The 24,251-nt window shown below is 40.0% G+C and overlaps 1 protein-coding gene across 3 annotated transcripts in view; it reads left to right on the forward strand.

Annotated features, from left to right (window-relative positions):
- The window catches only part of COL19A1 (collagen type XIX alpha 1 chain), a 323,634-nt gene that overhangs the window by 159,469 nt on the left and 139,914 nt on the right, over positions 1–24,251 (forward strand). For all 3 annotated transcript variants that reach the window (XM_042848857.2, XM_008178207.4, XM_042848856.2), the window contains exons 14-15: positions 3,855–3,908; positions 5,182–5,217. In XM_042848857.2, coding sequence (XP_042704791.2) covers positions 3,855–3,908; positions 5,182–5,217 — 90 coding nt within the window. The remainder of the gene's footprint in view (positions 1–3,854; positions 3,909–5,181; positions 5,218–24,251) is intronic.

Consider the following 24,251-nt stretch of genomic DNA (forward strand, 5'->3'; position numbering starts at 1 on the left):
CATGAGATGTGGCAATTGGGACATCATAGCAGCAGTGGGGCAGGTTGATACAGTGGAATGCCAATTCTGGGCCCAGCGAACAATCACAGACTGGTGGGACCGCATGGTGTTGCAGGTATGGGATGATTCCCAGTGGCTGCGAAATTTTCATATGCGTAAGGCCACTTTCATGGAACTTTGTGAGTTGCTTTCCCCCGCCCTGACGTGCAGGAGTACCAAGATGAGACCTGCCCTGACAGTTCACAAGCAAGTGGCGATAGCCATGTGGAAGCTTGCAATGCCTGACTGCTACTGGTCAGTCGGGAATCAATTTGGAGTGAGCAAATCTACCGTGGGGGCTGCTGTGATCCAAGCTAAGGCAATCAGTGACCTTCTGCTAACAGGGGTAGTGACTCTGGGAAATGTGCAGGTCATACTGGATGGCTTTGCTGCAATGGGGTTTCCTAACTGTAGTGAAGCGATAGCCTGGTGCCAACCAGTACATAAACCGTAAGGGGTACCTCTCAATGGTGCTGCAAGCACTGGTGGATCACAAAGGATGTTTCACCGACATCAACGTGGGATGTTCGGAAAAGGTGTATGATGCTTGCATCTTTAGGAACTCCGGGCTGTTTGAAAAGCTGCAAGAAGGGACTTTCTTCCCAGACCAGAAAATTACCATTGGGGATGTTGAAATGCCAATAGTTATCCTTGGGGACCCAGCATACCCCTTGCTCCCAGGGCTCATGAAGTTGTACACATGCAGCCTGGACAGTAGTAAGGAGGAGCTCAACTATAGGCAGAGCAAGTACTCAATGGTGTGTACTTTGGGTGTTTAAAAGCGCACTGGCGCTGTTTGCTGACTTGGTTAGACCTCAGCGCAACCAATATTCCCATTGTTATTGCTGCTTGCTGTGTGATCCATAATATCTGTAAGAGTAAGGGGGAGACGTTTATGGTGGGATGGGAGGTTAAGGCAAATCACCTGGCGGCCAATTTTGAACAGCCAGACACCAGGGCGATTAGAAGAGCACAGCTAGGCGCTCTGCACATCAGAGAGGCTTTGAAAAACAGTTTCGTGACTGGCCAGGCCACGGTGTGACAGTTGTGTGTGTTTCTCCTTGATGCAAAACCACCTCCTTTGTTGAATTTACTTCCCTGTAAGCCAATCCCCTTCCCCCCTTTGACCACAGCTGGCAAAGGAAATAAAGTCCCTATTGTTTTGAATTCATGCATTCTTTATTTATTAAAAAGAAAAATGAGATCACTGACAAGGTAGCCTGGGTGGGGTGGGAGGAAAGGACAAGGCCACATTGCTTATTGTAGCCACACTACAAATCAAAACTGTTTGAATGGCAGCTTTCTGTTGCTTGGGCCATCCTCTGGAGTGGAGTGGCTGGGTGCCCGTAGCCTCTCCCCCCCACCGCCCCCACCCCTCCCGTTCTTGGGGGTCTGGCTGAGGAGGATATGGAACTTGGCACGGAGGGCAGGCAGTTGTACAATGGATGCAGCGGGGGTCTGTGCTCTAGTTGCCTTTCCTGCAGCTCCACCAGATGCCCCACCCTCTCCGTTTGCTCCCCCATTAGCCTTAGCATCTCCTCCTGCATGTTCTGATGATGCTCACTGTATGCTTTCCTGACCTCTGCCACCGAATGCCTCCATGCATTTAGCTGTGCCCTATCGGTGCAGAAGGACTTCATGAGCTCGGAAAACATCACGAGTGCATTTTTTTCGCCTTCTAATCTGCAATAACCTCGGGGATGGAGTTGATATGGGGAGCATAGAAACATCTGCACCTGCAGGGGGGATAAAAAGGGAGATTAAAATTTAAGAAGATACATTTCTGAGAACAAAAAGGAGACTCTTTCACAGAGAATCAAGCAATTCACAGCAGACAGCACATGCTTTAGGTACAAGGTCGCATTTTGCCTTTTATATTGAGCGCCTGCCAGTATAGTGACACATCAAACACAGCTGGGCAACAGAATTCGGTTTCCAGGCAGCCATGCTAAGCCAAAGGGTACGTGGAGTTGACATCTTCCACCTTCATAACACGTGGGAATGGTTTCAAACTGCAGCGTCCTCCTTTCCCATAGTAAGCAATGGGATTTGCCATTGGGTTTGCCGTTTAGAAGGAGTGGCTGCGTTTTTTTGGGTGGATGTGCAGCACACCTGTCCCCCCATCACGTGGCTATTCTCCAGGATGATCCCTTTTAGCCAAGCACAAACAGCCCAGCATGTCTGGGGTCTAATGTGTCAGGGATCAGCAAACAGAGGGGATTACTGTTCCCTTACAAAACTTCCCCTATTTCAACTAGGTGACCATGAATGATATCACTCTCCTGAGGCTGACATAGAAAGATAAAGACCGAATGTTGCATGAATGTGACCAAAACCCAGGACCATTCGCTGCCATGCTTTGTGCTGCAATGATTCCAGACTACTTGCTACTGGCTTGGTGTGGTAAAGTGTCCTACTGTGGAGGATGCAATAAGGCAGTCCTCCCCAGAAACCTTCTGCAAAGGCTTTCAGAGTACCTCCAAGAGAGCTTCCTGGAGATGTCCCTGGAGGATTCCCGCTCCATCCCCAGGCACGTTAACAGACTTTTCCAGTAGCTGTACTGGCCGCGAATGCATCCCAATTCTTCAGGGCAAATCAAATATTAAACACAATTGCTTTAAACCCCTGTAGTTTAGTTACAAATGTGCACTCACCAGAGAGGTGCCTTCTCTGCCTTCAAGGTCCGGGAACCCACCTTGGGAGGGTATTGGCTCCAGGCTGATGAAAAGGTCCTGGCTGCTGGGGAGAATGGATTCTCCACGTGCCTGCTGCAAATTCTCCTCCTCCTCCACAAAATACTCCTCTGTGTTGCGTGAGACTCCCCCCTTGCAGGTGTCCATGGACAGTGGTGGGGTACTGGTAGGGTCCCCCCCCCCAGAATGGCATGCAGCTGATCATAGAAGCAGCATGTATGGGGGTCTGACCCGCAGTAGGCTTGCCTGAGCTCCTTAACTTTAACGCAGCAGTGCTGTGTGTCCCTGGTGTAGCCTCTCTCCACCATGCCCTGTGCGATTTTTACATATATATTAGCATTTCTTCTTTTTGATTGGAGTTCTGCCTGCACAGATTCTTCTCCCCATACAACAATTAGATCCAGTGTCTCCCGTTCACTCCATGCTGGAGCTCGTTTGCGATTCTGGGACTCCATGGGCACCTGTGCTGCTGAGCTCGCCACACTGACCAAATAGGAAATGAAATTCAAAAGTTCCCGGGGCTTTTCCTGTGTACCTGGCTAGGGCATCAGAGTTGAAAGTGCTGTCCCAGAGCAATCACATTGGAGCACTCTGGGATAGCTCCTGGAGGCCAATACCGTCGATTTGCACAACGCTGCGTCTGCTTTACCCCAAGTTCGACCCAAGAAGGTCAATTTTAGAGCTACTCCCCTCATCGGGGAGGAGTACAGCAGTCAATTTTAAGAGCCCTTTAGGCTGACGGAATGGGGTTGGTTGTGTAGCCGCATTGCTTATAAAATCGACCTAATGAGGCTAAATTCAACCTACCTCGTAGTGTAGACCAGCCCTAGGGGACATCCCCACCCCCTTTGCATCATTTGAGCAAATGAAGCACAGCTGTCTAGATAATCCGGCCCTGTATATTTAAATATCTGTTGAGGGCACCTAAAACTTCTAGTAGGTGTCTCTTAGTTTTTGAACAAATCAAAATAAATATTTACTTTATTTCAATACTAATAAAATTAGTGATTTAACAGTGATTTGATTAGCAGATGCTAATTCACACAAACAGAGAATTTTGCCCAAAACCTTTTGTGGACTAAAATGTATATACATTATATGCATTTTTTTTTATTTGTACAGGGCTTAAAAGGTGATCCTGGTGATCCTGGTCTGGCTGGTCCTAAGGGAGAAAAGGTATTTGTGTGTGTAAATTCATTAATATTTAGCCATTATATTCTCTCTCTCTCTCTCTCTCTCTATATATATATATATATAAATACACACAGAGGGAGACATATTACACACAGAAAACTGTTAAAAGAGCATTATGGTTGCAAAGATGAGCACTCAAAAGTTAGGAAATAATAGAATTAAGTTTGCCTGTCAAATTCAGTTGGGCCCCCTTGTGTGTATTAGTATACAGTATTTAGTTACATGATCACATACTGTTTTTTCCTCAGGACCCCTGCTTCAGTGTGCAGGATAGAAGGTGCTCACTGAATGAGCAGTTACTCAATCATTGATTTTAATATATTGTTCAATGTGTAGCCTCAGGCCTAATTTATTTATTTACACTATTCAATGTCAGTTCTGTATACAGAAATATTAATTTCCATATATATTTTGTTACCAAGTTCTTATACCCCATACTTTTCATCTTCATAAACATAGCGATGACTTGTGACTATCTTCCATTGCTAACTTCTATTCAAGAGCACACATCCTCTTGTCTTCTCTTGATCTCTCAAATGTTAAATATGATATATCAATGTATTTTATAATTCTATATATAAAATACAAATTATCTTAATAAAGGAACCAACAAGATCTGTACATTAATGATCGTGAGATATATTTTTATGTAGTATTTAATGTATTCCTCAATTTTCCCCAAGCCCTTCTCCCCATTTTTTTATGTCATCCCTTGCTGTCCTTTTTCTAGCTTAGCGCATGAACCTCAGGGTATGCTCAGACCCTGAGGATCTAACTCTGCAAACACTACACGCACGAGTGACTTTATATATATGAGCCATCTCATTGAGTTCAGTGGGCTAACTGGTGTGCATTAAATTAATCTTGTGCAAAGTACCTGCAGGATTGGTTTCTGAAAATTGTACCTCTCTGGGTCAGAGGCTTGTCTTTTTGTATAGCTGTAAAATATCATGCACATATGTGGCACTACTGAAATAACATTTTACATAGACAAGGTGGGTGTGGTAATGTCTTTTATTGGACCAACGTCTGTTGGAGAGAGAGACAAGTTTTCAAGCTATACAGAGCTCTTCTTCAGGTCTGGTAAGGCTATTTTATATTTCACATAAGCTTTTGTGAAGTGAGAGCATGTTGCTGATCAATATGGTATCAAACTTACTTATGTTTCTTTCTGATATCCTCTAACTGTGCTTAAAAGTAAAAAAATGTGTAACTGAATGAACTGCTGACTCCCCTCTCCCCCTGATTCTCGTAGGGAGATGAAGGGCCTCCAGGACAAGCTGCTTTACCGGTAGGTACTCCAGAAAACAAAGGAACAAACAATAAAAAGCAGTGGGGGGAAGGAAAACACTCAAGAAGTGGGGCTTTTATTTGCAATCCAAACATCTTTCCTGTTAAATAAAAGAGCCACATTCTTGTTTCCAGATGTCTGTGCATTTTCTAAATGTCATATTTATCAGCAGGTAATTCATTGTAAGATGGGGCACTCACGTCTTAGTTGACACTGAATAGGTAAATGGAAATGTATAAACATAAAAAAGAAAATAGCAATATTCAAAACATCCTGAAGGTGTTTCCCACACAACTTCAATGAGAATGTCCTTTTTTAACCTGCTGGCTCGTAACATGCATGTTACCAGTGAAAGAACTAAACTGCTGATTTTCAGTAAAAGCTTAGAATGCAAATGAAATTTGCTGTCTAAAGATAATGTGATTATTCTATCAGCTAGCTCATTTATTAAGCATTTATTATTTAGTTGAGGCTGTGATACTGTTGCTTCTGTGACATAATATTGTGTTTCTGTTTTCAAAATATTGAAACTTGACATACAAGGCCTGATTTTCAGAAAGTTAAAGATTGGCCTTTGTGCACACAACTATAACAATTGCTTGTGAAATTTGCTTGTGCAAATGGAGGATTTACATGTATAATAGTGATAATTGCACCAGAGTTGGTATGCAATTACATGTACATAAAATACACGAAGCTCTTGGGCCTCATCTTTCTGACAATCACACTCAAAGTCTGAGTTAAGAAGCACAGCTGAGATCAGGAATGACATTCCGTTTGGAACTCCTCTACATAAAACAAGAGAAAGTTGCTGGCAGGATGTATTATGTTGGAGGTTCCCTGTTTTGAACTTGCTCTTTCACTTGGTCTGCCAAAGCTTATATTTGTGAATCTTCCAGGAGGGATGCAAAACCTTTATTTCCCCTTTTTCCCTGCAAACTGTCAAAGAGGGAGTGGGTTGAGTTAGAGGTATTTAGGGGCAGTCTTTCATAACTGCTATGGCAAGGGGACAGGAGGGACTCTGCAATAGCTAGTACCTAGCCAATGCAACAATTTAAATATTAGAACCAGCACCTTGAAATTGATCCAAAATTGAACAGGCCAATGCACAGCCTGGAGCATAGGAATTGCCTGGTTAAAGTGGATCAGAATAATAGTCCATTTACTCCAGCATTCTTTCTTCAGCAATGGCCAGTATAAGCTACTTCAGAGGTAGGTAAATGTCATAGAATAATCTGCCCATACTGAAAATCTATTTCCAAACAGCTGCTAGTTAGTTTGGCTTTTGGCCTGAAGCTCAAGTGCTTCTAGCCCTTCAAAAAGTCTGGGCTTTTTTATTCTTTACTAGTATAACTGGATACTCTGATAGGTAGCTTTTTGGCCTATCATGTTTAGGAACATAGGAGTACCCATACAGGATTAGACGAGAGGTCCATCTTGTTCAGTATCCATTCTGCAATAGTGGCTAATATCATATGTTTCAGAGGTAACTGTGAGAAACCCTGTAGTGGAAAATCATGGAATAATTGTCTCTCTACAAGAGAAGTTTCTTCCTAAACTCCGTCAGCGAGTGGTTGCCTGATGCCCTTAATCATCACTTTCTAATTCTATCCAACATCACTATGAATGTCCTTATTAGCTATATAAACTAGCTAGTAAGTCATTTTTGAAGATGGGACATTACTTGATATTTGTGTTTCATGAATGTATCATTATTGAGTGGATTTCTACTTGGCCTATGCCTTCAATCCTTGGTACAGCACATTCCATTAGTCTAGCCTGGGCATGACAAACGGGTGAAGTCACATAGCCAAGCCCTGTTTCAAGAGTAGAGGGTGAAGTCTTCTTGCCAATTGAAAATGAAGGAAGGCATTTTGGATAACTGGTGCTATACTGGGTCTAGGTACAATGAGTACAACAGAACCCTGAGCTTGTGCATTTTCTTAACCACTGGTGGCCACATGACCTTGATACAGAGTGAGTTTTTTACAGTTCATCAAAATGCTTTTCTCTTCCTACTTACATCATCTCCATCTTACCTGAATTTAATTTGAGTGAGTTATTTTTTATCCAGGTTCTAATTTTTTTCTGACTCCATGAACGCTGGAAGACAGCATTGTCTGTGCTAGAGGAGAAAGACATGTAGAGCTGTGTATTGTTGTTTGTTGTTCATATATAAAATATATTAATAAAAATCCATACTCTATACTGTTGGTCCAAATGTCTAAAATTTAATTCTGTCATATTGCCCTCTTAGCCTTTTCCCTCACTCTGTCACATCTAGCAGGGCACCCTAAGGGGGAGAGCAAATTCCAAAGTTAATAGTGCTTCCTCCAGCACCCACCTCCCAATTTAAATCAGGGGCACTGTCACTCAAATGCTTCAGCTAATGCAACATCATATGGGAAAGTTCCTTAAAGTAATCAGGAATTTGTAGATTAAAATCACCAGGTTACATTGCACGTGGAAATTAATTGAAAGGCATTGCAGTCTGTGAAACACTGAAAGAAACACCATTTAACTATCTTTTGTGAAGCGTACATGTCAAGGGTTCCTTCCCCTCTCTGAACTCTGGGGTACAGATGTGGGGACCCGCATGAAAGACCCCCTTTCCTGGGGAAGGCTTGAGAATAATATCCTCACCAATTGGTACAGGTGAACACAGACCCAAACCCTTGGATCTTAAGAACAATGAAAAATCAATCGGCTTCTTAGAAGAAGAATTTTAATTTAAAGAAAAGGTAAAAGAATCACCTCTGTAAAATCAGGGTGGTAAGTACTTTACAGAATAACAAAAGACTGAAAAACACAGAGGATTTCCCCTCTAGGCAAAACTTTAAAGTTATAAAAATAGGGATAAACCTCCCTCTTAGCACAGGGAAAATTCACAAGCTAAAACAAAAGATAACCTAATGCATTTCTTTGCTATTACTTACTATTTCTGCAATATTAGATGCTTAGCTTAGATATGGCTTAGGGAGATTTATTTTCTCTGCCCTGGTTCCTTGTTGACTCTGGAAGACACAGACAAAAAACCTTCCCCGCACAGATTTGAAAGTATTTTCTCCCCTTATTGGTCCTTTTGGTCAGGTGCCACCCAGGTTATCTGAGCTTCTTAACCCTTTACAGATAAAAGAGGAATTAACTCTTTACAGGGTAAAGAGGGATTTTATGCTACCCTTAGCTGTATGTTTATGACAACATAGCACTTGTGATCACTGCAAACCTACTACTACTACTACTACTAATAGTATAATTCTGCACCACCTAAAGTTTGAAAGTTTGAGTAATTTTATGCAGAACACGTTCTAGTAATGTTTGATGTCAGAGCAATGTAAGCATTGCAAGGCAAAAAGATTGCAAAATTCTTCCAAGTGTACAAGATAAAAACCATTTTTGGCTACTGCTGAATATTGTTAGCGCATTGAGGCACTGCAGCCATTAGTGGCTTGCTGTCTTACCCAATGTGCTGAAATACCCATTGAACAGGAAGGGAGAAAAAATAAAATCCTGCAGTTCATTGCCTGAGCACTGTTAGCGTAGATGTGCAATCACCTAATGTACTTTGAGTCCTGTCAAAGAGAAAAGAACCTCTTGAGCAACTCCATTTATCCCTTTTTGTTTCTGCAACCATGTTATTAAAACCACATAGTGAATGATATAAAAACAGTGTGGAAATTGATTTTTCATTCATTCCCAGAATGAGATTGTAAACCAAAAAGCTCACACTTTTGTACTTCTGTCAGGGTCAAGGAAGTCTCAGGACTCCTGGTAGTTCCTGTGCTACTGGTAGTTCCTGTGCTGCTACATTCCTTGTAACCTGCTTCCAAAAAGAAGATTTGAGATGGGGTGATAATTAGCAAAATCAGTGTCAAGGGATGATTTCTTGAGCGAGTATGTAACACTTCTTTAAGAGAAGCTGGCATCTTGTGCCCCAGAAAGGAAATGTTGGCAGTCCTCTCCACTTAATAGGTCAAATGTCTTTCTGTTAGATTTTATTAGCCAGAAAGAAAATGGATCCAATTTGCATTGTGATAGCTTGAAGCTCCCTGAGCATCTACAGAACCGCATTGACTGATGCTGGCCAAAACTTTCCAGAAAAGGCTTTTATTCTATGGAACTGAAAGTTCAGTTTGAATAAAATAACATTACTCCCAAAGTAAAATGAAAACTCCTCACGGCAAGGTTATTGATGTTATCTGAGTGAAGACAACCAGGAATAATCACGTTTGTTCCTGTTCTCTCTCTACACTTACACTCACTCACACACACACATTCCACTGATCAAGATAATGTAGATATCATGATGAAAACACAGGTAAAAGTGTAAGCTCCATATTTTCCACCTTAATTCTCAGTCCAAACATGAGATCCAGAGTGTGACCAGCTGTTTGCATTGAGTCAGCCAGCCATCTGAGATAGCACCATGGTTTTCATGAGCTCCTGAGCTAACCCAGAAGAGCCATCATCCATACTGACATTGATTGTTCTGGGTGATTTCATTCTCAGCATCTCCACAGCAGAGAGGACCTCATTCAGCTCAGCAAGGCCTTCTGAGGTGCAGCAGGGATCTATGTACTAAAATCTACTATATCTCTGCTGCACCTTGGAATTTTCATAGTAGATAGGTAGAGTCTATCAGATCCAATTTTGGAGTAGGAAACCTCCCGATCTCTTGCAGTCATGGAGATGCAACCAACACCACCTCCCATGACCTGATGACAAACCGAACACCTAGCTGGAGATATCTAGGCTAATTATTGTCCTGCAGATCTTGAATATACAAGCAAAATCAGGCCCCGTATTTGTGATAAAAACTTGGGTGGTTGTAACCTCATTAGTAATATGCTGTGAAAAGCATAAGCTGAAGGAAAGGGTCAATGTTTTCCAACACGTTACCCCCTACTAATTCCCTGTAGACAAGCAGAATAGGCATCCTAATGGAAGTCCTTCCACTGCAAGATTTTGGAAGATGACAGCACCTTGTTGCTCATGCAACTGATGGATCACTTAGCATTAACATGGATGTGTCACCTGTGTCCATCCCCATAAGGCAATCTCCCATATTTTCAACCTGCAGTGTCTCAGTAAACTGATCCAAAGTCTGATTGGGGTCTAAAATATCAGTGATTTGCTTGTTTGTTTGCTACTGTCTATTCAATAGTCTTGTCTGTGAAGGAAAGAATGGAGACTGGGCTGAAGTTGGTGATTTCATTAGCATCAGTGATGATTTGTTGGGTGCAGGCTGGGCATTACATGTTGCTGGTGGAATTTTGCATTTTTTTCTGAATTGAATGACTGAAAGCTTTGAAATTTGCTTTTCTTCATTAACAATCAATTACACTTTACATTATAGTAGATGCCTGTTACACCTGGTACAACCTGGCCTCTTACTCCTCTGTATAGTCACCAGTCAGTTGAAAGTGGACTCATTCACTGAGTCCCATGTGCTTCTAAGACAACTGGATCTTGACAGAGTCTAGTCACTAGTCCTTAGGGCACAGACTAGTCCTGAGAGGCACTCTCCCCTAGACTGAGCTCACCCTTTCTATGAGTGAGGTTTGTCAACATTTCAGGCTGGGCAGATTCCCCCTTGTCCACTCTCTCCTGCATGCCCTTCTTACCTCTGATGATGGGCTGCTCCTTGCTCTTAAATAGAGTCTGTCTCTTTGTCATCTGCTCCACTGGGATTCTCCAACCCCTTCTCCATTTTTCATGCTCCACTTGCCAGCCGCCATTGCCCATGGGGGTGGGCCAGTAGTTAAAAGTCTCTGTCGGTAGCCCCAGATTGCAATCTTGATGACTCTTGCTGACCAGTTTTTTAATCTGGAGTGCAATATGGTAAGCTGCTCTCAATCAAGTTTAGACATCTGTTCATTACATCATACAAAATGGAGTTAATAACTTGATATAAATATAACCCAATCTGACTCAGCACCGCTGAACTTTTTTCATATTGTTCTGGCATTTTTAAGGCAGGATATGTGGGAAAGTGTCAGAAATTGGGGCCTATGCATCCATACTGAAATACAATTTTTGAGGGAAGAAGCATGAAAGGCGAGAACAAAGAAGTGAGGACCTTTGCACTTTGTCCAGCATAAAAAAGATTTTATATATAGGCTTCAGTTAGAAGGAAAAAAGTGGTACTTCTATGCTAATGCCCTGTTCACACACCCAAACTCTGGTCACTGTCACAGAGAGGATGAATGTTTTTTCTGAAAATGATTAACAGTGAAATAGTTGACAAATTTGATATTCTAACTTGGAGAGCCTGAGTCTCACAGATGAATGGGAGTAGTTTACACTTCATACAGATTTCTAGATTTTAAGGCCTGAAGGGACCATTAGATCAGAAGTAGAGATGATGATTTTGAGCTTAAGACACAGGAAGGAGAGTTAAGGAGATCTATATTCATTGTGCTCCATGGCCCAGGTATGGTCCTTTTGTGCCTCTCTCACGCTAAAAAGAGACCATAAATTTAATCAAGCAATTAGAGATATCTTGAACCTAAATTTTAGATGTGCTGATCACCCCCAGCTCCCATTTACTTCAGCTGGAGTTTTGAGTGCTCAGCTTCTCTGAAAATTAGGTCCAAGATGTATCAAGTTGGACATTCAAAATCAGACGTCACTTTTGAACTGCTTGGGCTTAACCTTATTGTAGCTTAAATCATTCGCATTTATAAAACAAACATCTAATTATTTGAGATTTGTTCTTTGATGGAAGATGCTAGAGTGTTCCAGTCCAAATGATTCAGGCACAGTAAAACAGCTTTAATTCTGCAGAAACTGATGAAGCACTCAGAGAAGTGCTAGTACCATCTGAAGAATTTCCATGTACAGTAGTAGTTAACTGAAAGATGAGGCAAGGGTGAGGTTGGATCACCACAGCAACTTGAAGACAGATTACAACACTGCTTGAATAGATAGCCCAGCAGGAAAACTATTGCTCTACCACTGCAAAATGTCATGGGTTTCAGGTGGCAAATTCTACAAAAAGACAAATGAGGTCAGGGACAGTGATTAGAGGAAAATCCTATTCAGTCTCTAAATCTTATGCTTCATTTTGTGTGATTTTTATGTAGCCATAACTTTAGAATACATAACCTCAGACGAAAGATTGCTCATTCTGCCATAAATCAATAGTAGGTCAGATAACACCCGAGGTTCAAATAACACTGAATTGGGCCTGATAGCAATACTATTCAGATTGCTGTAGCAAAGACTGAGGTGCCAGTGTTTCAGTTATAAACCTTCTTAAATTCAAGGGGTAAAAACTCATCACAAAATAATATTTTGGGCTGAAGCTTGGCATTACTTGGAGCCATTTCTGATTTTTCCTACTAAGAAAATGGTTTGTTTGGTTATTTTGGTGATACGGAAATATAAAATAAATTATTCTTGGATCATTTGGGGGCATAACTAAAATAAACTTCACTTTTATGCTGAAATTTTGAGAGGCAAACAGATTCTGGACCAGATTTGGCACTAGCCTTTTTTGTGCTATTCATGTGATCCAAGATCCAAAGAGGCTGGATTCTGGCTTTAACTTTCAAGCAGAGAACTCCTTGCAGGTGTAAAGCTGGCAGATCATTTCCTATGTCAGCCACTCTCCACCCCAGTGTAAAGGAAGTGCTCCGGGAGTGTGGGGGGTGACACTGGTGTGGCAGAGCTCTGTTTTACAGGGCTCATCCTCCACTGCATGAGGTTTCTTGGAGACCACACACCAGTGGTATACGTTAAAGCAGGCCCTAGGCTCCCATATTCTGTGCTGTCCCAGCCCTAGCATGAGCTGCTAAAGCAAACCCCGTGTTGCTCTAATTCATGCCAGGGATATGGCAGGATAGAAACAGGGAGCTGTAAGTAGCTCCTGTCTCTCCTCCCTCCCCCAACCCTGAGCAGAATTAGGATGCAGGGGATAGTGGAGCCTCTGTATTTTGAGGGAAAATCCACATTTTTTTCAACAAGTGTTTAACTATGCATAGATGACAGAGGTAACCATAAGAGCCAATACAGCATGTCTTGTAAATAATGCATGATCAGAATTAGTATCTGTGCCAAAATACATAATTACTCAATAAGTCTTAACAGATAGATAAAACACATACCAACATATTTTAACAAGGGAAATACTTCTTCTAAAGCTCCTCAAAAATTTAGTCAGTTATATTGTATATTGACATGAGTCAAAATATGCATTGCTCTGAGAGATCATAATGGTTTGGATAATCTGTCCAGTTAATAATACAAGTCTGAAAACCTTTCATAAAATCTCTTCACCGCCCTCCAAAAACCACCACCAGCACCAAAACTTTAGGCATAGAAAAGAAGCAAAGAATTCAAGAGGGAATGCATGTGTCACACAGTTAAATAAAGGTCTGATTGTAGCCCACTAAAGTCTAGGGGTTTGGGTCAGGCCCTAAAGCAGTGTGTTTGTTTGAGTGTTGCAAAGATAATATGTAAGTATAAAGTTCCACAACATGTTATATATTTTGTTGTTTTTAATGTAATTTCACCAGGCTTAAAATTTTTAGAAAAAAAGAAACTGAATTAGAAATATAATACAACCGAAGCCGAGAAGGAGAGACAAAGATAAATTTAAAAGCATCTATGCATGGAACTTCTGTTGAAGTGAAGCCAAAAGGAGTTTTGTTCAGGGAGGGTTTCTAGGATCTCTTGCAGAATTTAAGTATATGCATTTGAATCATACATTATTACACAATAAACTTGAATGGCTCTTATCACTACATTTTAAAGCATTTTTTAAAAAGATCTTCAATTCAAGATGTTATGTTTTCCTGAAGTCAGTCATTCATACATCTGCTCGTGGAATATCCTTTACATTGAGTCCTTGATTATGGTAATTTGTTGCAGGGAATCCAAAGTTAGGGCTCATAGTCGTACTTCATTTCTGCCACTGTGTGTAGTTTGTATAGTGCTTTACCTTTCTAAAGTACTATACAAGTGTTAAAGGTTCATCATTATTCCTTTTTAAATACTTTTTAAAATTTATAATAGGAATGAACTTTGAATCTTCTCACTGTAGTTATATTTTTACACCCTTAACATTATGTAATTTACTGAAGCTGGCTTATACATGAATATATTATTTTGTTTTTTGTTTTTAAGTCCTAAAAATTAATAAATCTCTAGAGACCCTCCAGGGAATAAAAAGCAGGGGTCACAGTGTTTAAATACAGAATTTAGGCTTAGGAAGGGAGAGACTGGTCTCTGAAATGTCACAGTTGGCTAAGCTCCTCTCTTCCTCTCTGGCATCCACAGCTTAAGCCTGGGCATGTCATGTCAGAAGAGTGACAGGTGAAGGAAGGTAGTGCAGCGATCTCTCTTGTAAAGTATATGAAAACTATTCCTCTTGACACTTGATCTGCTGCTTTTAGTTCCCCAGGAAAATGAGTGTCCGTCTGTACGTTCTTGTGGACCTATCCCTTTTGGGAGTTATAAAATACTCATCCAGATGGCACCAAGTGTTTACACAGAAGCCAAAGGTTAAGTCAGTCACAAGCAAACGTACCTAAGACTTGCTCGCTAAACAGATATTTGGAATGCTGACTCTTCGGGCTTTGGATGCTTAGTTAAATCAAGCTCAAGGGAAATTCATACACAGATACTCTGCAGAGCAGTCAGCATGAGGAAATTGCAAATTCAGGCCTGGGCAAGTTCTGTGGTCACTTTCAGATTCAGTAAACATGCCACACCAACAACAGACTATTCAGCTTTGATGTAGCAGGTTATGTAATGGTCACACATAGGCACAGTCAACTTCTGGAACTCCTTGCCTGAGGAGGTTGTGAAGGCTAGGACTATAACAGCGTTTAAAAGAGAACTGGATAAATTAATGGAGGTTAAGTCCATTAATAGCTATTAGCCAGGATGGGTAAGGAATGGTGTCCCTAGACTCTGTTTGTCAGAGGATGGAGATGGATGGCAGGAGAGAGATCACTTGATCATAACCTGTTAGGTTCACTCCCTCTGGGGCACCTGGCATTGGCCACTGTCAGTAGACAGGATACTGGGCTAGATGGACCTTTCGTCTGACCCAGTATGGCCGTTCTTATGTTCACATAGGAATAAAACTGTAAATTATTTTATAACACAAAGTTTCAATATACCCATTGTATTTAAAACCTTAATTATTGAATAGTTAATTAACTGAAGATGTAATATACTATATCCTTGAGTGTTTAATGTTAGCTGTTTGAAGTAATGCTCTTCATACCCAGTGGGCTGATTCTACAGACATTTTCTATGCAACTGGTCCTTCCCTACAGCCCAAAATAGGACTATTAGTGTGAAAAAGGATGTGCAGATTCAGGCCCTACAAGGGAAATCCTCTTCATAAATGTTTCATCCAGTGTTATTCTGCCTCTTACAATTAAAAACTGCAGGTGAGAGCAGACTGATTAATAAACAAATATACAACCTGGAAGTGATTTTATATTTTCATTATTTAAAAAAATATGTCTCCAGTAACAGGAACCTGGATTTAACCATTTCTGCCATTTAAATGGAGGTTATTAGTGTTCATGAAAAATATTAACCTATCCATTTCTTTTGGGCTAGATGTAGTCATGGGATTATATTTAACTCTCATAGCAGGATTTGGAAATGCTCCTGGTTTTTAAATATTGTTTAAATGGGAGGGAAGATTCTGTCAAGGTAATCTTGTCCAGAGAAGCAGACGATATTTCTATAGTTTCAAGCTATTTTTATTTTTATCTCCTCTGCGCAGTAATACAAGAGAGCTGGTGCTTAGGGCCTGAGGAAAGAGTTATGTTTTGGTCTCAGAGAAGATTTGTGTTTTGTAAAAACCTGCAGTCTGCTCAGTTGACATGGAAATGATTTATATGTCTTGCATTAGAAGAATGATGTCAGAATAGTTCCCTGTTCCCTTCTATTACTAGTGCACTTCAATGTAAAGAGACATTTCAAATGACTCTCTTTCAGGAGTTTAAATTATGCATTTTTTCACTTAGAAAATAAACCCTTGTCTAGTAAAAGTGCTAGATTCATAAACTATGAACTTTTATGAAATAGTTCTGTCCATTTCTTAGTGAAATGGTGGTCTCTGTTGAAAATAAATTAAAATAGATTTAAAGCTCCACTATCTGAAAAAGGTGTAGAAATTACCACACCCATAGAGAAAATTATATTTTTGTTTGCTTCAGTGATATATTTTAAAAATATAGTAGGCCATATTTTGATATAGTCTGATATATACAGTTAGGGCTAAATTCTGCTTTGATACTTACTGAAGTCAGTGGAGTGGTGACAGAGTAACCAGTGATAGAACTGGAGTCTGCAAAACACCTATTGATTTCAGTAGGAGCAGTATAGGGCCTAATCCTGCAGCTGCTCTGCATATGGAACTTCCATATACTTCAGTGAGTTTTGAATGCAGGGTCAGGTCCCATTTAGATTAAATTAATCCCACATGGATATTTTAAAGAAATATTGATCAAATTTCCTCATTAAATTTGTGGTACTATAGTGAAGAAAGTAAATGTGACCTATAATAGAACCCTGATTTTATGAGCATTGATCTTATCTTTCTGCCATCCAACGTAACTGTGGTTGTTTGAGCACAGTGACTGTGGTTCTTAGCATTCCATGCAAGTCCAGGGAAGGCTCTTTGCTCCCTCCAATATGCAGCAGCCTTTTGTTGCTTCAAAATTACGGTAGACATTACTGGTCACCTTTTAATCATGCTAGTAAATTACTGGTACTAATTGTGCTAATTAATGCCATTCTACCATCGATCCTTGCAAGAGGCAGGGCCATATATACTGCCTTCTATCCAAGTCAAGACTTCCATTCATACCAATGAGAACTGTGCATGCAGTTCAACATCAGCACATGGTAGTAGACATCATTGATCCACCTGTAAAGGAAAATACAAAGAAAGGGCCAAATTCTGCTCTGTTATTCCCTATCATGTAAATGAGAGCAGATCTGGTTCTATGGTATTTGAATAATCCCATTTACAGAATCAACATACATTTTTGTTTAGAAATTTATTATTGCCAAACTGAACAACTAAGTAATGCCCATGACAGCTAAGTCCTAGAAAGGTTTATTATTATTTAGTTAAATATAAAAACACACATTCCAAAGATGGGGAAGTGATCTGTGCACACATCGCCATGAGAGATGGTTCTACATCCCTGATTTAGATTTGTGTACTTTTGACTTGTCTCCCTAAACTCCACATATAGCTTACCTGCTGTCTTGCAGAAATTACATGTTAGAATTGGATTCAACTAAGAATCTCACTGCTTCATAATAAGAAAAATAAAATCTATAATATGAGTTTTGTACATACTTTTTTTTTATTGAATTAATCTGTGAAGTTCTCATGAAGAAGCAGTTCCATACTTCAGTGAGGCTGATACATTTATTATTTGTGCTAATAATGGGAGGTCATCATGCATGGAATCCACTTCAGCAGAACAAAGAGTTTATGGAGATCCTGTCCTATCTCATGTTTCAAAACCCATCAGACACACTCTGTACTAACTTTTATATACTTAAAATACACTTGTATAATATTTTTGTTGTACTGTGTTTTTGGCATGGGCTGTAAGTTGCCTCAGGAAGTAAGTAATATTAATAATGTCTTTAAGTATCTTCACTCGTCCACTTCAGCTGCTTTTCATAACTGACTGAGGTTATGATTAGTACTTTGTTTTTGTTCAAAACATGTTCTAATGTAATTAATTTGAACCATTAAATCTAGTAAGCAGACATCTGCTGTGTTTCTGTAAACATTTTTAAACACCTGTTACAAAAAACATTTGTATTGATTTATCTTCATAGTCACATTAGAAGATTTTACTCTTTATCCTGTAGTGAGCAGCTTATAATGGGGGAGTTGTATGAAATCTAACACACTTCACTTGATACCTACTGAAACTACAAATTGTTTAACTAGATTACACTGTTAGTCACATACTTTCATCATTGCCGAACACATTTCTTTTCTCTCCTCTAAGGTTTAATAACTCTTATCTCCAATTACTTGTCAAAAATGTTGATTAGGGTATGATCAGCTGAAAATTTTAACAATTACTATGTGTCATTAGTAACTATAATGCAAGAAATCCAGACACATTTTGATGATTCATTCAAGATATTTAACAAAACTCATACAGATTCTTCCATGTTAGCCCATGAAACTTATACACCGCAATTCCCATACATAACCCCTACCCAGTTAAAAATATTAAAATTATAGATTTTCTGCTCTGTATGAGATTTACAATATGAGAGTTAGAAAGACAAGGTGGGTGAGCTAATATCTTTTATTGGACCAATTTTTGTTGGTGAGAGAGACAAGCTTTTGAGCTTGTCACCTAAAGAACTTTGTGTAAGCTTGTCTCTCTCACCAACAAAAGTTGGTCCAATAAAAGACATTATGCACTTTGTCTCTGATATCCTGGTAGTGACGTTGTTAGAATAGCACCGCATACAAATGTGTGAGTTTTCAGATTAATTTAAAAGATTCACCGCTACTTCTATACCATTTTTAAAATCCAGCATTCCCTTTCCATTCTGACTGCTAAAAGTGTAGTCCACATCTGTCATCTGTCACTTTATTTACTGTAACCACCTCCTTGCTTTGTATCTAACCCATACACTACAACCAAGATCCTTTCCCTTGCCTGCTATTTTAATCATGGATTGTCTGTTGCAAATTCCTTCATAAATTTCCACTCTTCTCTGCTTCAAGTTTAGGTGACTCAACTTCATTTTTAAGGCTTTGCACAAATCAACATCTTCCTAATCTCTTTTTATGCCCCTATTCACCCTCTATGTTCTTCACAAGTTTCCTGTTTGATGCCTCCTTTGCCCACTCCTGAAACTCTTGACTTTTTTTTTTCTTTCCATGACACACCTGAGTGTCCTCCTTTTATTTAACTTTCACCAAGCACATTCTGGCTCCTCTTTTAAAAAAGCCTCCTAGAAGCTTGTCAGTTCCATGAAAGGTATTGGCTATAAAGACTGCATATACCACTTGTTCTGTATTTGATTTGGTTGTGCCATTAGATTGTAATGTCTCAGAGCAGTAACTTGTTTGGCCAATTTTTACATGTTGTATATTGGACTTTGTACATATGAAACTCTAAAATAAATGTATATAAACATATATGGCTTCAGTCTTTGGGTAATATGTCCTCCCATGGAAAAACCTGCAGGAGGGCAAAAGAAATTCAGAAAACTCTCACGGAGTTTCAAAGAGATCATCCTGTTGGGTTGGAGTGGAGTTCACTTGTCCGCAAAGTGGGTATAAGGCATGACTTTCCAATCTTGTATCTCAAGATTTTCAGAGAAATCATATGGCTCTCAGGCCATCTGTGGAAGGCTGCCCTCTATTTCTCCTGCCAGCATGATCCCACCTAGAGTACTGATACTTACATCTTTCCACACCTCAGTGTCATCCCCAAGAAGATATGGCAGTGAAGAACAGGACCACATGAGAATTAAGGTTGATATGATCACCTTAGTTCCTGTGGGCATTGCTAAACATGTTTGCTAGGAAGTGGTGACATGGGTAAAACAGACCACCTCCTCCCAGACACAGTTTTTCCCATCCCAAACTGACAGAGCTTATCAAGAGAGCATTTCATGAGGTGAGATGGAGGTGGATGCTCAACATCTCTCTCAAACAGATGGGGAGTTTTTTCTGGATTTCCTCTACTGCATAGGTTCCCAAGTTTGGTTCACAGCTTGGTCAGGGTAAGCCCCTAGCAGGCCGCAAGATGCTTTGTTTGCCTCAGGGTCCGCAGGTATGGTCACTCGCAGCTCCTATTGGCCACGATTCACCATTCCCGGCCAATGGGAGCTGTGGGAAGTGGTGTGGGCCAGGCCAGCGCTTCTTGAAGCTCCCATTGACAGAGAACGGCGAACTGCGGCCACTGGGAGCTGCAAGCAGCCATACCTACAGACGCTGAGGCAAACGAAGTGTCTCGCGGCCTGCCAGGGGCTTACCCTGAACAAGCTGTGAACCAAATTTGGGAACCCCTGCTCTACTGTTATGTCCATTACTCCAAAATCTAGCCTTTGATTTCTGTATTAGAATCATAGATGTTAGAGATAGAAAAGACATAGAATCATAGGACTGGAAGGGACATTGTGCGGTCATCTAGTCCAGTCCCCTGCACTCATGGCAGGACCAAGCATTATCTAGACCATCCCTAACTGGTGTTTGTCTAACCTGCTCTTAAAAATCTCCAATGATGGAGATTCCACAACTTCCCTAGGTAATTTATTTCAGTGCTTAACCACCCTGACAGTTAGGAAGTTTTTACTAATGTCCAACCTAAGCCACCCTTGCTGCAATTTAAGCCCATTGCTTCTTGTCCTATCCTCAGAGGTTAAGGAGAACAATTGTTCTCCCTCTTCCTTGTAACAACCTTTCATGTACTTGAAAACTTATGTCCCCGCTCAGTCTTCTCTTCTCCAAACTAAATGAACTTAATTTTTTCAATCTTCCCTCATCGGTTATGTTTTCTAGACCTTTAATCATTTTTGTTGCTCTTCTCTGGACTTTCTTCAATTTGTCCACATCTTTCCTGAAACGTGGCACCCAGAACTGGACACAATACTCCAATTGAGGCCTAATCAGTGCAGAGTAGAACGAAAGACTTACTGCTCATGTTTTATTTACAACACTCCTGCTAATACATCCCAGAATGATGATTGCTCTTTTTTGCAAGTGTTACACTGTTGACTCATATTTAGCTTGTGATCTACTGTAACCCCTCGGTCCCTTTCTGCAGTACTCCTTCCTAGGCAGTCATTTCCCATTTTGCATGTGCGCAGCTGATTGCTGCTTCCTAAGTGGAGTACTTTAGATTTGTCCTTATTGAATTTCATCCTATTTACTTCAAATCATTTCTTCAGTTTGTCCTGATTGTTTTTAATTTTAATTCTATCCTCCAAAGCACTTGCAACCTCTTCCAGCTTGGCGTCATCAGCAAACTTTATAAGTGTACTCTCTATGCCATTATCTAAATCATTTATGAAAATATTGACCAGAACTGGACCCAGAACTGATCTCTGTGGGACTCCACTCAATATGCCCTTCTGGCTTGACTGTGAACCCCTGATAACTACTCTCTGGGAATAGTTTTTCAGCCAGTTATGCAGTCACTTTATAGTAGCCCCATCTAGGTTGTATTTCCCTAGTTTGTTTTTTGAGAAGGTTGAGAAATAGTATCAAAAGTCTTATTAAGGTCAAGATATACCACATCTACCACTCCTTCCCTTCCCCCACCATCCACAAGGCTTGTTACCCTGTTGAAGACAGCTTTCCGGTTGGTTTGACATGATTTGTTCTTGACAAATTCATGTTGAATGATAGCTCAGTGGTTTGAGCATTGGCCTGCTAAACCCAGGGTTGTGAGTTCAATCCTTGAGGGGGCCACTTAGGGATCTGGGGCAAAAATCAGTACTTGGTCCTGCTAGTGAAGGCAGGGGGCTGGACTCGATGACCTTTCAAGGTCCCTTCCAGGTCTAGGAGATAGGATATCTCCATTAATTTATCACCTTATCTTCTAGGTGTTTGCAAATTGATTGCTTAATTATTTGGTCCATTATCTTTCTGGGTACTGAAGTTAGGCTGACTGGTCTGTAATTTCCCAGGTTGTCCTCCCCCACCCCCTTTTTATAGATGGGCACTATATTTGCCCTTTTCCAGTCTTCCATGACTTTTCAAAGATAATCGCTAATGGCTCTGATATCTCCTCAGTCAACTCTGAGTATTCTAGGATGCATTTCACCAGGCCCTGGTGACTTGAAGACATCTAAGTAATTTTTAACTTATTTCCCTATTTTAGCTTCATATTCAACCCCATTTTCACTGGCAATGGCTGTGTTAGATGTGCAATCACTGCTAACCTTTTTGGTGAAAACTGACACAAAACAAAAAAAATCATTTTGCCATTTCCAAATTTTCTGTTATTGTTTTCCCCCCTCATTGAGTAACAGACCTACCCTCTCTTTGGTCTTCCTCTTGCTTCTAATGTATTTGTGTATTGTTTTCTTGTTACCCTTTATGTCTCTTGCTAGTTTAAGCTCATTTTGTGCCTTGGCCTTTCTGATTTTGTCCCTTCATACTTGTGTTATTTGTTCATATTCATCCTTTATAATTTGGCCTAGTTTCCACATTTTGTAGGACTCTTGAGTTTCAGATCATTGAAGAACTCCTGGTTAAGCCAGGGTGGTCTCTTGCCATATTTCCTAGGTTTCCTACACAGTGGGATACTTTGCTCTTGTGTCCTTATGTATATGTTTACCTCATTAAAGAATTATCCACTATGGTAGATTCTTCAGTGTTTCCAGTCTAATTTTAAATAACTTAAGCAATGGGTGCTTCTCTACTTTCTTTGTAGTGAAGAGGACTCACTGTTGGACAATTGTCCCTTTCATTCATTTTGAAAGTTATTCTGGAAGGTGACTGAAGGTGTAGAGTTATTTTTGTCTAATACCTCATTGAGTAAAGAGCAGTAGCTGCTATTTTATTACATTTCTAAAACTAGGATGTTGGGTACTTTGGAACATATTGTGTTTTCATTTGTAAACCCGAAGGCCCTAATAAAACCTAAATTTCAATGGCAGGGAATGGCCCCTTGTACAGAGCAGTTCTTCCATTCCAGTTTCCGATTACACTCAACACTCCTCCTTTTCCTTGAATATAAACCTCCTTAGCGGTTTCTTTGTCCGTAATTGTGATATTTTAAAATTAGAAGAAAAAGAATGAGAATAGATTTAGAACAGAAAATGCTGGCTACAAAACTAGTTGTCACTGTGTTGTGCAGTTAGGTGGTTATGTTTTTTCCATTAAGACTTTGTTGTACAGGTACATAATGCTGAGTGCTTCCTTTTATGTAATACATAAGTTTCTGAGGTTCATACACTGTCATATTTGTTATGGTTGTTTCTTATTTTTAAAGAAACTTACCTTCTTATTGACCAAGTCACAACGCTCTTTTAGTTTGGGGATGCAGTGGAGAGTTAGCTGCACAGACAAAAAATGGCTAAGGTTTAGGAAGACCAAATACTGTACTTGTCTGTAAGGCTAACAGCAGTCTTTGAAGGTAATGTTTTTCATAAAATCCTTCATAAAGTTAATTTTTTTACTTTATGAATAAATATTTTGTGTGTTTTCATTTTAATGAATTACTTCTGCTAATGGATAGACTATAGGTCATATTCTAAGCTGTCCTTTTCTCATGAGGGCATAATAATATGAACCACTCAGTTTCTGAAGTGATTAGAAAAGTCATTGCATACGGTACCTTAATTTTTAGTTTTAGGAATCTATTTTAAATTTTGCAAGCAAACATTTAAAAAAATGCCTCTCCAAGGTTCCAAGTACCCTTGCCATCAATTTACAATACATTTCGTAATCAAATAATTACAAAGCAAGGCAACATCTTGCTCCCCTGTGTGCAACCACTATTCAGGAGGGGGAGAAAAAATCACAAACTAAAATCTTTCCACCTCTTGAATTCCCAGCAATAGTATCCTCAAAAAGATGAGCTATCTATGCATTGTACTTGGGAAATTAACAGTGCAGGGCAAATTTGTAGAGCAACCTGGAGGAGTGAATTCTGAAGTAGAGGGGCATTCACAGAGTATGCATGTGTGTGTTTAAACTACATAGCTTCACTACAGTTAGTGCTGTATGATTTCTGGTTCACACGAAATTTTTTACTTTAACATACACAAATATTTTCTAGCAAGTTAACGGTTATATTTGTGACTTTGGGAACAACTATGCATCATCAACCATTAATAGAAAATTTAGAAATTGTTTGAAGCATGAATATAGTTTGCAGCAATTTTAAAGTGTCTGAAACATTAACTTGTTAACATTTTAAATTAAAGTGACAGAATATCATGTAGTGAATTAATAAAGTCTGAGGAGTTCTCCCAGCTGTTGTGATTCAGAGTGGAGAAATTATATAAATGGGAAAGCTCTTGAACAGATTAATTTTTATTTAAAACTGAAT

This window comes from Chrysemys picta, chromosome 3 (genome assembly GCF_011386835.1).
Source record: "Chrysemys picta bellii isolate R12L10 chromosome 3, ASM1138683v2, whole genome shotgun sequence".
NCBI lineage: Eukaryota > Metazoa > Chordata > Testudines > Emydidae > Chrysemys > Chrysemys picta.